General features: G+C 45.2%; 3 protein-coding genes across 3 annotated transcripts; 1 reads left to right on the top strand and 2 right to left on the bottom strand.

Annotated features, from left to right (window-relative positions):
- Positions 1 to 256: 256 nt before the first annotated feature.
- LOC124668614 (acyl-protein thioesterase 2-like) lies at positions 257 to 3160 on the top strand. Its single transcript, XM_047205725.1, has 9 exons — positions 257 to 305; positions 385 to 490; positions 979 to 1015; positions 1098 to 1167; positions 1293 to 1397; positions 1632 to 1782; positions 1865 to 1947; positions 2616 to 2709; positions 2788 to 3160. Exons 1-9 carry the CDS (start codon positions 272 to 274, stop codon positions 2873 to 2875), a joined length of 768 nt encoding a protein of 255 aa, XP_047061681.1. The 5' UTR covers positions 257 to 271; the 3' UTR covers positions 2876 to 3160.
- Positions 3161 to 3817: 657 nt separating this feature from the next.
- LOC124668612 (monothiol glutaredoxin-S4, mitochondrial-like) lies at positions 3818 to 6701 on the bottom strand. Its single transcript, XM_047205724.1, has 7 exons — positions 6645 to 6701; positions 6446 to 6521; positions 5259 to 5435; positions 4943 to 5042; positions 4802 to 4868; positions 4293 to 4371; positions 3818 to 4188 (listed from the first exon to the last, which is right to left on the bottom strand). The coding sequence occupies exons 2-7, from the start codon at positions 6512 to 6514 to the stop codon at positions 4120 to 4122; spliced, it is 561 nt and encodes a 186-aa protein (XP_047061680.1). The 5' UTR covers positions 6515 to 6521; positions 6645 to 6701; the 3' UTR covers positions 3818 to 4119.
- Positions 6702 to 7361: 660 nt separating this feature from the next.
- Positions 7362 to 10091, bottom strand: LOC124661188 (FBD-associated F-box protein At1g66310-like). Its single transcript, XM_047199046.1, has 5 exons — positions 10030 to 10091; positions 9280 to 9838; positions 8328 to 9194; positions 8098 to 8241; positions 7362 to 7806 (listed from the first exon to the last, which is right to left on the bottom strand). The coding sequence occupies exons 2-5, from the start codon at positions 9817 to 9819 to the stop codon at positions 7498 to 7500; spliced, it is 1860 nt and encodes a 619-aa protein (XP_047055002.1). The 5' UTR covers positions 9820 to 9838; positions 10030 to 10091; the 3' UTR covers positions 7362 to 7497.
- Positions 10092 to 13678: the final 3587 nt, after the last annotated feature.

Genomic DNA, 13678 nt, shown 5'->3' with positions numbered 1-13678 from the left:
TGGAGCACCTCCCCTACCACCAGCAATCTCCCCTAGATTCCCTCTCGCACCCGCACTCGCACTCCCTCCCATAAGAAAAAGGCGCTCCCCTTTCCGCCGCCCAAATCTGCCTTTCTCGTCCCCTCCAATCGCCGCTGCTCCCTCGTACCCACGCGCGCTTCGCTTTTTAACCCTGCTCCTTCTCCAGGCCATTGGGTTCGTGGCGTTGGCGAGCGCGGTCGCCAGGAGGGGAGGAGGGGCAGCGGCGGTAGCGGCGGCGACTGCTCGCGGGATGAGCTTCGGGGGCGCCAGCTCCGTCGCGGCAGGTATTTTTGTGCGCCTGCCTTGTCATTCGCTCGCTCGATTTGTTGGGGTTGGGATGAAATGAGATGAGGATGGATGCAGGTGCGAAGCGGCCGTTCGAGTACGGCCGGACGCATGTGGTCAGGCCCAAGGGCGCGCACAAGGCCACCATCGTCTGGCTCCACGGCCTCGGCGACAATGGAGCAAGGTAAACCCTTCTTCCCTTCCCCGCCCGCAGTTCCGCTTCTTGGGATTGATTGATGCATTTGTCGGACGATGGACAACCTGTCTGTTCATCTTGGATTCTTGACGAACCATAAGCATCGGATCTTGTGGACATTTCACTGTCCTACTGTTTATAGCAGTTTGTCGAAATAAATTGCCTGCCTAATTATCGTTTGTAGTGATAATGCTGACCCCATGAATCATCTTATTGACCGAATAGATACTTTGCGTGGCATTTTTTATGAGCAAATGGATTAAAATCTGCTATACTGTTTTACTGTTTCAGACGGCATAACCGCCGTGTAAATTGTTCGTTACATCTACTCATTTGCGCATAAATCACTGCATTATTATTGGCCAGAAACCTAACACGCGTTCTATCATGATTTTAAGGAAACAATGCGCTATACTGCTATGCTAAATTTTATTTAAAAACCAACAGGCATAATGGATTTTATGTTATGTTTGCAGCTGGTCTCAACTGCTGGAAACTCTTCCCCTTCCTAATGTAAGTTATGACCTGGCTTTCCACTTTCAAGTATGTATCCTGTTGGAAGTCCTTCTGATTCTCTGATCTGCTACCGCTGCAGATAAAATGGATTTGCCCAACTGCACCTACGAGGCCCGTGGCAATTTTTGGTGGATTCCCATCTACTGCATGTAGGTTCTATAATATGTGAATTTCATGTTTATATCTTGGATATATAGTACTTACTCCTTTTGAAATAGCTATTTGTTTTGGTAGGTGTCTGCTGACATGGTCTTTTCTTTTTTTGGGATCACAGGGTTTGACGTTGCTGATCTTTCAGAAGATTCTCCTGATGATGTTGAGGGGCTGGATTCCTCAGCTGCACACGTTGCAAATTTGTTGTCTACCGAGCCCGCCGACAGTATGGTTCCGCGCCATTTTCTGTTTATTTACTTTCTTCATACACATTTTTATCAAGCACACACCAGATATGGAAATACATTCCTTGTTATTTATCTGTTCGCTGTTGTGTTGTGGGCGTGCAAAATATTTCTAGATGCTTGTAAAGCTCATGCATAGTCCCAACAAACAAGCTGATTTGTTGGGGTCTTATTTATCGCTAATTTTTTTGACAATGTTACACTAACCATCACAGTCAAGCTTGGTGTTGGTGGCTTTAGTATGGGCGCTGCTACTGCGCTTTACTCCGGGACTTGTTTTGCTCATGGAAAATATGGAAATGGCAATCCGTATCCTGTGAACCTAAGTGTGGCTGTTGGTCTCAGTGGCTGGCTGCCATGTGCCAGGTTTGTGCTAGTATGTTTATGTCTGCAAGTTTCACTGAAACTGGTGCCTTGTGGCTGATCTACTTATGTGTGGTCACCTCAGGGCATTGAAGAACAAAATTGAGAGCTCACAGGAGGCTGCACAGAAGGCTTCATCATTACCTCTTCTGCTTTGTCATGGAAAAGGTGCATATCTGTTCCATATTTTTTTATAAACACCTTATTGGTAATGCTGACATTTAGCACACCGTATTTCTCCTTGCATTTAACAATCCATCCTTCTCTTGGAGCTGGTGACATGTGTACCGCAAACCAGAAATATTTATCTTAATTTTTACAAATATTTAGAACAGGTGTAGGTTTATAGCTATGCACCTGTATTATCTGCAGTTACTTGTTTGCAGTAGATATAATGCAACTGAATTATCAAGTATTTGGATAGTTCTTTTCACCCTTTAATCTGGATTCAAATGTTAGTTGTCATCAGAATTTTTTTTCTCTATTTTTGTATTGCCTAAAGCTTGATATCGTCTGCCTCTTAGTAACGGAATTAATACTATTTCGATGAGGCAGGCCTCACAAGGTAAGTAAGTGAACAGCTGTGCATAGCTTAAAATTTAAATGAAAAGATGTGAGTAATTTTATTAGGGAAATCAATGTCTGTCAAGTTTTCATGTGCGTCAGCCGAACACGAGTTCACAGAACAATAGATATTTCGATCAGGTGTTGATAGCGGTCCTCTGCTTTCATGCTGCATCACGACTGCAGCACTTGTTTGTGTCTTATATTTCTGTTTGGTTATCCACAAGCCATCACCACCATAAGTGAATTGTGACTGTTTCGGTTTTATGCAGCTGATGATGTAGTACTCTACAAGCATGGTGAGAGATCTGCAGAAGCACTGAAGTCAACCGGGTTTGCAAATGTGGTATTCAAGTCGTACAACAGGTTTGATGCCTTCTCTACCCCCTTTAGTGTTGTGATTTCCTTATGCTATTGCTAACTGATCTCCTCTCCTTTTTGAAGACTCGGACACTATACGGTTCCAGAGGAGATGGACGAGGTTGGCAAATGGCTTACCACAAACTTGGAAATCGGCACTTCCTCGTCTTGATTGAACGAAGAAATGTCACGATAAGGGCTCGGTGTAGCAGCATCTAAATAATAAGTACCTGTGGTAGTGTGGTTGTGCCAAAATTAAGTGATAAATGGTTGGGTAGCCAACTTAGGCTTTGGGTATACGGTCATGTCGTAGCTTGGCGTTTCATATGCAGACACGCATCACTGAATCTTGTACTATTGAGATTTCCATAATTTGGTCTCTGTCCATCCAACGGCGGAGACAGTGTGATCAGTTTGGTTATGGTTTTTAATGATATGTTTCGTTCTTTCTTCCGAATTGATTGTTTGGCTTAAGTTAAGATGTTTCGACTTATGCACAAAACAAAAATACCACCGAGGTCTCTGGTAGTAAATCAGAACATCTTGCTTGATGACTATGTAATACCGACATATGTCATTTTTTTGACAGCAGTATACTTGCATATCCTCACGTACTGCAGGTAACACGTTTTGTTAAGGAACTCGCTGGTAGTTTGATTTTTTTGTACGGCAGGAACGGACTAGTATGATGTACTAGGAAATATGTCAGCTTTTGTCATTTCCAGGTTATGTCAGGTTTTGTCATTTCCAGGTTTTAAAAAGTTAAGAAATCTGGGAACATAATTTTTTCATGTAGAAATATGTTGGCCGCTCATTCTTTTTCACACATTTCGAAGTTCATTTTCAAGCTCCATGACAGAAACATCAAACATTTAAGCTGCCATTTTTTTTCTTATAAGACACAAACCATATACTTTATTTCAGTTTGGAACTTATACTGCATACACAAATTTTCAAGAACTTTATGTCATTATTTGTTTGAGAGCTTGGATACTGTCTATACCATACAAGTTCATACAAGCAACTTTCCATGATGTGTTAAGCAGTAAGTTCTGAATGAAGACAAGGCATGCCCACAAACCTTGAACTTATAATGATTCACTTGTGGTGCAAATAAGTCGGTAACATAAATAAGATTAACTGGCAAGATATACAGGAGCATATATCTAAGTATGTAAACAGCCTAATCATTTATTGTCACAACCTAAGTGAAGCCCAAAGTAGAATCCAACTGAGAACACATGACTAGAAATTACAACGTACACACAAAAAAACAGTTTTGAGAAGTTGCATTTATTTATCATGAAATAAAAACTTTCATGCTCTTGGAACCGACGGATATTCATCCTTGCTAATGCTGCTCAGAAACAACAGAGAGCTCCCATCTCCAAGCTAATGCTGACACTGTGGCTTGTTTCACGGGGTACTGTCTTGCTCGCCCTTTTGTGCATTGATATCACCGAGTAGATCCTTAAGTTCACCTTTCTGAAGAAAATCGAGAGAAGTCAGCCACTAAGTGAAAGATACCAGCTCAGGTGGATACACCTGGTGAATGAAATGGTGATGATTCACTTGATCAGCTCACTTGCCTGGTGCATGTTTAATATGATATCAGATCCGCCAACGAACTCTCCTTTGATAAATATTTGGGGAAATGTAGGCCAGTTACTGCACAGACAAACAATAGAATTAAGTAATAATATCACCAAATGATACATAATTCATAAGTGCTGGCATCTAAGCTAGCTAAACAGTGTTAGACTATCCATTTATCATTTCTGTGTATCATGATGCATATGGATGAAACTGAATAAAAGTGGACCTTTGAAAAATGGATACATGTTTCTGATGAATGCCTTTTAAGTAAAGCCTCAACCTAATAAAACTCATATTCTGCAGGTTTATCAGTTGTTGAAGCCTAATTCACCCCTTATCAAAACATACTCTACTTTCTTTAGCATATCATCTCATACACTCTTGCCATGAGCCCATGATGCAGGATTTCAATATATACCACACACATCTAGTTCCTTTTCCCTTTCTGAGACGGGTTTTTTCCATCTAAAAGTAAAGCATTAGGGATGGACGAACCACTTACGTGTGAGCTTTGACACTCTCCTTGAGCTTCATATTACTCAGAATATCTCTAGCACTGATAGAGACACCTGCAATAAACGATATGGTTTAGGGATTTGAGAGATGCAAAATAACTGACAGCTGATGCCGAGATATAGTTTACCGTATTGCTGGAGGACCTTCACTGCTAGTGCACTGAATCCACACCTGGGAGCATCAGGATAACCCTTCATGTAGATCAAGACTGGATTTTCCTTGATATCCTGCCAAATAATTCACTGAGGCGGTTAATGAATGGCAGAAGAACATGATACGACTTTAAGCTCTACAATTCTAGTTACACATGCCTGTTTTTGTTACTCCATCCATTCCTAAATATAAGACTAAACTCCCAAGACTTCTTATATTTAGGATCAGACTGATACATTTCAAGTGCTTGAATCAAAATGTTCTGAAAGCTCATGTACACATGTATATACCTGAGCAACGATGTCATGCAAAGACACGCCAGAACCTTTGCTTGTAGGCTGGAAATCTTGATGTGTATCAGGATCAGCAGCTACTCGTGTTGTACTTGTGCCATCACTCACGTTAGAATCACCACTGGGTGCTGATGAGTAGGGCATGAGCTGTTGGAAAGTTGGTCGTGTCACAGTCTGCAGTTCCAGAAAATAAGGTCATTATACGAACATGAGACCAACATCACTGTTCAGAGCAGAAATCATCTGAACTGTTTCACCAAAGTTTATAGTTCAACATTGGTTGGTTCTTCAAAAAATTGGAAGCAAAATAAAGCTTGATACTTCCATACTACACAAAAACTACAAATGCCCAATATAATTGAAGGTAATGAACAAGGAAAACCAATGAGAAAACCTCAACTGTGATAGAACTATAGCGTCGATAACATTCGTTGAAATAAAACAAATGACGAACTGAGCTCTCTACACATAAGGATTTATGAATGGACTGAATGATGCATGGGAGGTCACCGCCTTGTAAACCAGACATGATATTGTTGTAAAGTGGAGAACATGATGATTGGGAAAACTAAATCAAATAATCTCATCTTCATATGAAAATGAAGTCAAATTCACATAACTGTAGACAAGTGAATTGAAGAGCCTCCAGGCCCCAACGAACTTGACAACAATTGAGATTTCAGGTCTGGATCAGCGCTTAGACCAACCAATGAGCAAAAAAATTGTGGGAACCCTTGTAAAGTTGCCTAACACATCCCATTTATGTTAAATGCATTTGCGTATGGAGATCATTAAGGACTATATCATACATAACATTCACCGAAGCAAAATAATGGTGAGGTTACTGACACAGGTAAGCACAAATCGTCATGGCAAATGCCGAAATGAGACCAGCTCAGGACATTAGGATTTTCAGATAATACTAAATGGTGCACTAGTGGTCACAGAATTTTCAACCCTAAACATTTCCAGTCTTCAATAAGGGGGGCAACTAGCTAGAAGAATATAACATCGAATTCACAGACCTGTATAAGAGGATTTTAGAGCGTAACAGCTACCAACGAACCTGACAGCAATTTGGGGGTTCTAGGGTTCGATTCGAGATCGGACCATACAGCAAAAAATTGGGGAAAAGTTCTGACTGAAGATTCGTACTGGGAAGTGATGAAGGTGCAGGCACTTACCGCGGTGCTGGACGCGCGGCACGATCGCACGAGCCCCCTGACGAGGGAAGTCGACACCAGCCTCGCCATGTTTACCCTGCATCGGCGGGCAAAAACAGCAGACACCACGATTCAGCAACGGCGGCGGATCTAGATGATGGTGTGCAACGGGAAATTGGTGGGGTTGTAAGCAATCACTGGATGAAAGCAAAGCGCGTACCTCAAGATTGCGGACGGGGTCGAGACGGCGGGGACGCGGTGTCGCGGCGAGGCGGCGGCGGCGGCGACGGCGGCTGTAGAGTAGGGCTGGCTTCACCGCTTGCGGCGTCGGGTTGGGTTGGGCCGAGTCCTGACTCGCGGGAGGAAAAGGAAGCGTTCCCTTGAGATAGAGTACTGTAGATTATTTCCGGAAACAGATTATTTTTAAATTAAATCGAATCAATAGGTAATAATATGCTGAGGCGGAAAAAAAAAAAGCTGCGCTCGCTGCAAGCGACTTGGATGCGTGGACGAGCAGTAGTCACACTACTAGTTCCTCCAATCCATATTATTTGATATTAAAATAAATGTATCTACAATTAAAATGTGTCTAGATAAATCTATATTAGCATCAAGTACGAGTAATATGAATCGAGGAAATACAACATTTCAGCACCACCACGGCACCACCATCATTTCATAATTTTACAGTTTTATTTCCAGAAGTAAAACGAAATAATATGTTCTTCGACAGGGTCAAATGTAGAGCTTCGTGATGCCAGATCATAAGTCAAAAAAAGGGTGGAAATTATCCTACGAACTAATTTTTTTTTGCAGTACCCAAACATTGGGCAGCAACTTACTTACGCTTTGCTTCTATAGAGTGTGAAAGATCAAGAATTTAGTTTCTTCAAGGCCATGGAGTTGTACAAAGGGAAGGCATTGATGTCGAACAGTAAGTTACAAAGGGAAGGCCTAAAAGTCAATCTAAAGATATGCTGTCATGCTTCTCTACAAAGAAAAACTATAATATCACAGACTGGGCAAGCACACTTCCTGTTACAAATAACTGTACATTGCACAAAAAGCGTCCTCTAAATTAATCTCACGAAACATTCAGGTGAAACCTTTCCTTCAATATATGCTCTAATAACTCCATAACGTTCATCCATGTTATCGTCTGCTTCTTCTTGTCCAGCATCTTCCTTCCTAAATATATCTGACTGATCGATGGTCAACACATCCAATGCAGGGGTATTTTCCACAATGTGCACAAGCAATTCAACTTGGCCAATGGATGCTTTAAATCCTGTGATAGACACGTCCTTTAGATACTTCTGTTCATGCTCAAATCTCCTTATAGTTTTTCTCTCCACATAGAAAAACCCAAAAAGACTGGTGAACTGCAAGTTGGAATAATCAATTAAATATACAAAATAGATGTAAAAATTGGCTCGTTTGTCAAATGTTGCTGCAATTTGACTAACCAAGCAAGTACACATGAAATTCACTGTAAAATAACTATTACACGCAGTACTCACTATTCAGTAGCCAGGCAACAAAATCTCAACGTGCTCTCAATTTTGACACTGGTGATGCTTGGCGATAAGAAGCATCACACTAGTATATGAAATGCATGAGACTAGTTACATGAGACTGCTGGGAACAATAAAGAGAAGCATGAGAGTACTTACATGCATCTCTAACTTTTCGATGAACGGAGTAGCTCCAAGAAATTTAACCAAAGATAGGCTGTCGATATCGTAGTGGAAAAGCAGCTTGAGTTGCAAATTCTTCAACTGAGAAAAACTGTGTGAATTTTCCAACACACATGGTAGCTGAAACATAAGAGGACCAGAGATCAATAAGACACAATGTGAGGAGACAACAGACTATAATTAGAAAGAGTGCTAAAAGCGCAAACCTTCCGTGGTCTGACATGAACTTTCATGGTCAGATTTTGCACATTTATGAGCACACTATTTAGTGCAGACACAGCATCCTCAATAGTTACTCCAATAAAATGTATATCTGCATTTTCTAGTCCCGTAGATTTATTGAGGTGAATAGGTACCGGCGGACCTTCGTACACAAAAGTTCTCAGTTCCACAGCATGAAACTCGATCCTCGTTAGCTCAGAAAACGCAATATTCAAGTATAGAAGATGGGAAAGTGGACTATCGACCTTTAGTTCACCACCAAGCTGATAGCATTGGCCAATACTCAACCACTCAAGATTACAACAACTGGACAACATATGATGAAGATCCTTTGAACTAACATGCACTCTGCTAAGACAGAGCTTTGCAAGGTTTGGGAAACCACTGAACTGTGCGGGTGGTTTGACAGACACGAAGCAAAGTTGAATATGCTGCAGACGAGATATGCTACTGTTGTCTAAAAGTTGGAAAGGGAATATGTACTGAGGACAGCTGAGAGCTTCCAACCCAGAAGGTTTTAAATCAAAAGCTAGAAACTTTGCATGCGATGATACAGCAAATCTAATCCAACTATTAAGATGGTCAACCAGCATGGTGTCAAATTCAAATTTGACACCAAGCTCTTCAACTACCCTTCCATGGCACTGTTGTAAGACTGTATTAACATTGTCAATAAACTTTTGTGTACTATGTTTTATTTTCTTATTATGCATGTTCTTGCCAAACATTGTAATGCCATCAAAACATAGTTTAGGACAAACTGTCCACAAACATCTCCATTTGCTTGACAGAACACCAGTCCTTATAACCTCATCGAGAGGCAGTTTTGATAAAATTGTGCGTAGCACATCCTGCAGTACAGGAAAAAAAAGGCATATGTGTTCAAAGGCTTAATTTTGCTCTTCAAGTAACTCAGAAAACAGAAGCTCAACTTACCTCAGGAAGATTTACAAACCAATCAACTGATATTTCATTTTTACAGATTGGTCTGCAGCAGAGGTAGTCTGATATAGCTTTGCATATTGAAAGGGTCAACAGTTGAAATTGAGCATCTGCTATTCTCTTCTCATAGATTGTCTTGTGCCTAATGAAGTACGACATAGTTCTACAAATCAGAATCCTCCACAGCTGAAATCGGTCGATCGCCACCCCCTTCTCATATACTATTAGCTTACGGCGTATGCATTCTGATATAGCTCTGCAAACCAGAAGACTCAGAAGCCGAAAATAATCATTTGTGGCCTCCTTGTAGATACGGCGGGCTTGTCCCGACAGAGCTCTGGAAACAAGAACGCTCCACAGTTCAAAATGGCTATCTGATACCCCCTTGTTGTAGACACAACGTGTGTGTTCCAATGTAGCTCTACAGAACAGAATACTCGACAGTCTAAACTGGTCATCTGCTGTTCTGGCTTGGTAGTTTTGTTTCGGATGGCGTGTAGTATTTGCAAGGATCTGGTTCAGAATATTCCCCATCCTGATGCCGCAGTGAGTCCTGCAGTTAATTTCAGATTCAGCAGTGGAAGTATACCGCGATGTGCCTTAACAAAAACATGGCTGGCCATTGCCAGCTCTACTGATTCAGTTGGAATAATAGTTCTTAGTATCGACTACACACGCGAGAACAGAATGGGAACAAATTATTTACGACTTGCTCAAGAAACGGGATGGGGAGAAGGAGATTACCAAGGAGACAAATCTCCCAGTCGAGGAGAAGATGTTGTAGCAGGTGCGGTCGGCGAGCCGGAGGTAAGAGCATCTCCAGCCGCGTCCCCTAAAGCGTCCCCAAAGGGATTTGGGGCGCGCCGGACAAAAAATGCGTTCCAGCCGCGTCCCCTAAAGCCCATTTTTGTCCGGCGCGGTCCGATACGGTGTCCGGCGCCCCGAGTCCGTCCCCGTCCCACAGGGGACGCACCGGGAACGCCGGACACAACGAAAAGCGAGGCGGGCTCCCACATGTCGGCGACTATTTGCATAAACCGTTGGTTCGCGCCTCTTTTCTCGTTGCTCATTCCTTCCCGCGCCTCCCACCCCACCGCCGCCGCTGGATTTCCCGGCCGTTTGGGCGTCTGATCTAGAGTCGGCACCGTTGTCGCGGCTAGGGCTCCCGCCGGTCGTGCCGCCGCCGCCGCGTCGCCAGCGCGTCCCAGAATGCGCCGTCAAATCCGCCTCACCTCCGCGCACAGAAGGTGCTCGACGACTTGCCAGGTAGGCGCGATTGGCCGCTGTTTGTTGCGTCGTCTGCCTCGGCGCAATTTTAACCATTGATTTTGCTTTAGCCATGGACAGCGACGATGAGATGGTTGCCCTGCTGCTAGAGGACGAGCAAGCCTTCGACGACGACCTGCGGGAGCATTTGCTGATCATCGCGTCCCTCCGGGACATGCTTGACGCCGAGGCGGAGAAGAGGAAGAGGCCGCGCCGCGGAGGATCAAGGCCGGGAAGAAGGAAGTCGAAGCCCGAGCAGAGGATGGAGGGGCATGTCATGCTGCACAACGACTACTTCGCCGACGAGGCAACACATGCCGACAATTTTCGGCGCTGGTACAGGATGAGCAAGGGGCTGTTCATGAATATCCTCCACGGCGTTCGAGAGTTCGACCCCTACTTCAAGCTCAAGTTCGACGCTGTAGGCGTTGTCGGGTTCTCGTCGATTCAGAAGTGCACCGCCGCCATGAGGATGCTTGCATACGGAGCACCTGCCGATACACATGACGACTACCTTCGCATGAGTGAGTCTCACCGCCATTGAGTGCATGTACAAGTTTTGCCGAGGCTGTGGTGGGAAAGTTTTGCAAATACTATTTGAGAGGGCCAAGCGAGGAAGAGATCGCAAGGATCATGGCACAAAATGCTGCCGGAGGAATTTCCTGGAATGCTTGGAAGCATCGATTGCATGCACTCGGGTATGGAAGAACTGCCCGTTTGCTTGGCAAGGTATATACAAAGGCCGTCATGGATATTGCAGTGTGGTGCTTGAAGCTGTGGCAGATTATGACCCGTGGATTTGGCATTCTTTCTTTGGCATGGCGGGATCACACAATGACATCAACGTGTTGCAGCAGTCTCCGGTGTTCAGCAGACGGGCATGCTCCACCATGCAACTATGAGATCAATGACCACGAATATACCAAAGGCTATTATCTAGCCAATGGTATATATCCAAAATGGGCCACTTTTGTCAAAACAATCTCGAATCCATCAGGTCTGAAGAATTCTCACTTTGCTACGCGACAGGAGGCTTGCAGGAAGGATGTCGAGCGGGCATTTGGTGTGCTTCAAGCACAATTTGCCATTGTCCGGTACTCGCTCTAAGCTGGTCTCACGATCAAATGTGGGAGGTGATGCAGGCTTGTGTGATCATGCACAACATGATCATCGAGGATGACCGCAAGAATCATGCTAGGTCACATGTTGGTCCGTATGAGTGTGAAAGCCCTCTTGCGGAGGTTGATCATGAGTTGCCTGCAGATTTTGCTGATTTTCTCGCCATGCACGCAGAGATCCGTGATAGCAATGTGCATGAGCAACTTCAAGCTGATCTCGTTGAGCATTTGTGGAGGATCAAAGGAAATACCGTGGCACCTTGATGTAGCATCTACCCCTATTTATTATATTTGTTTACTTGTTTTATTGTTTGTTGTAATTTAATTTGAAAACAATCCTCGCAAACATTTTTATTCATATGCTATATTTGATAAATGGTTATGTGTTAAAAAGAAGTATTTTAAATGTTTGGGGGACGCGGCTGGGGAGCGACGTCCCCCAAAGGCGGCACGAACAAAACACGTCCCCAAACGCTCAATCCGGCGCGGTTTGGGGGACGCTTTGGGGGACGCGGCTGGAGATGCTCTAAGGCGCAGAATCAGTAAATGCAAACGAGACAGAGGAACATCGTTTGGATACGAACTCATATACCAAGTCCCTTCGGATTCAGAATGGCTCGACCGGTCCGCGGGCAGAGACGGCATCGGAACCCTCTTCTGCGGAGAAGAGGCTACTCGGCGAGCTCAACGGGAGTGAGGGCGGTTCGTCTCCGACGAGGGGAGCCGGACGGAGGGCGCCACGGTTCTCTCGATCTTGGGAGTCGCCGCGGCTGGCGCGTGAATCCTAGTTGGAGAGGACTCCAACCAGCTTGGAGGATGGAGGCAGAGGAGTAATTGAGGCTGTAGATTGTGGCGGTGGCGGCGGGGGGCGCGGACGAACGGCGCCGAGGAAGGCGGCTCCGGCGCGTGCTGTGTGGCCGGGAGAAGAGTTCAGTGCTACACAGCCTATTCGGGTGCTACTAGATTCCAGTGACATTTGGAGCGTTTGATTGAATTGGAGGGATATGATTCCAATAGGTTACAGCATCCCAGCCGCGTCCCCCAAAGCGTTTCCTAAACCGCGCTGGATCGAGCGTTTGGGGACGTGTTTTGTTCTTGCCACGTTTAGGAGACGTCGCTCCCCGGCCGCGTCCCCAAACGCCGCCTCCAAACAGAAATTTAAATAGTTTGCATTTAAAAGAGATCGTTCCCATCGAAGTCGACGCGATCAGAGTAGCCGCGATCAAAGTCCTAGGCGCGCGATCATATAACAGATCGACGTAAATTAGAAGAAGGGGTTGGGCGACAGCGACGCCGACGGTGCATCCTGAGTCGACGTAGGCCCATCGATCACGACGATCTCGTCGTGATCTGCCCGGTGTGCCTGCTCCGTCGTCGACGCTAAGGCAGAGGCCGATGCCGCGGACGCCGAGGCAGAGGCCGACGCAGGTGTACTAGCAGATGTTGTCGCAGACGCGTCTGTCGGCTCTTACTCCGGGGTTGGGGTTGCTGCCGCTGCCTCGGCCGCCGCCTCAGCCGCCGCCATTTCGGCTTCGACGTCGTCGAGGATCTGGCCTTTCAAGAAGTTGTGCACCGTCCACGTCCGGGGAGACATTCCTTCTGTCGACGCTGTCAGCAGGGACATCTCGTCCTTGCGTTTCTTGAGCTCCATCTTCTCCTCTTGCCTCTTGAGCAGCGTCGCCCACCTTTCGTCGTCTTTTTGTCGCGGAAAAGCAAGGTCGAGGAGATCTCGGCGAGGCACTGCGTGATCGACGCCTGCATCTTCTAGGTCGATGTAGCGTCGGCCAAGACGGCCTTGGCAGCCTTGTTGCCGATAGGGCGCCCTGCCGATGTTGCTACCGGCGCATCCAAATCAATGGCGTCTTTCCCCTTGGACAACGACTGACGCGTCAACCGCTATTTCTCGTTCTTTTTGAGCTTGCTATGGCAATGCATCAACGCGAAAGACTTGTGCCCTTCCAAGTGCTTCCGGTACATATCCATGGCCTTATCGAACTAACCAAAGGAAG

Source organism: Lolium rigidum, chromosome 6 (assembly GCF_022539505.1).
Source record: "Lolium rigidum isolate FL_2022 chromosome 6, APGP_CSIRO_Lrig_0.1, whole genome shotgun sequence".
NCBI lineage: Eukaryota > Viridiplantae > Streptophyta > Magnoliopsida > Poales > Poaceae > Lolium > Lolium rigidum.
The sequence above is the reverse complement of the archived record's forward strand: the minus strand, read 5'-3'. Positions and strand labels throughout refer to the sequence as shown.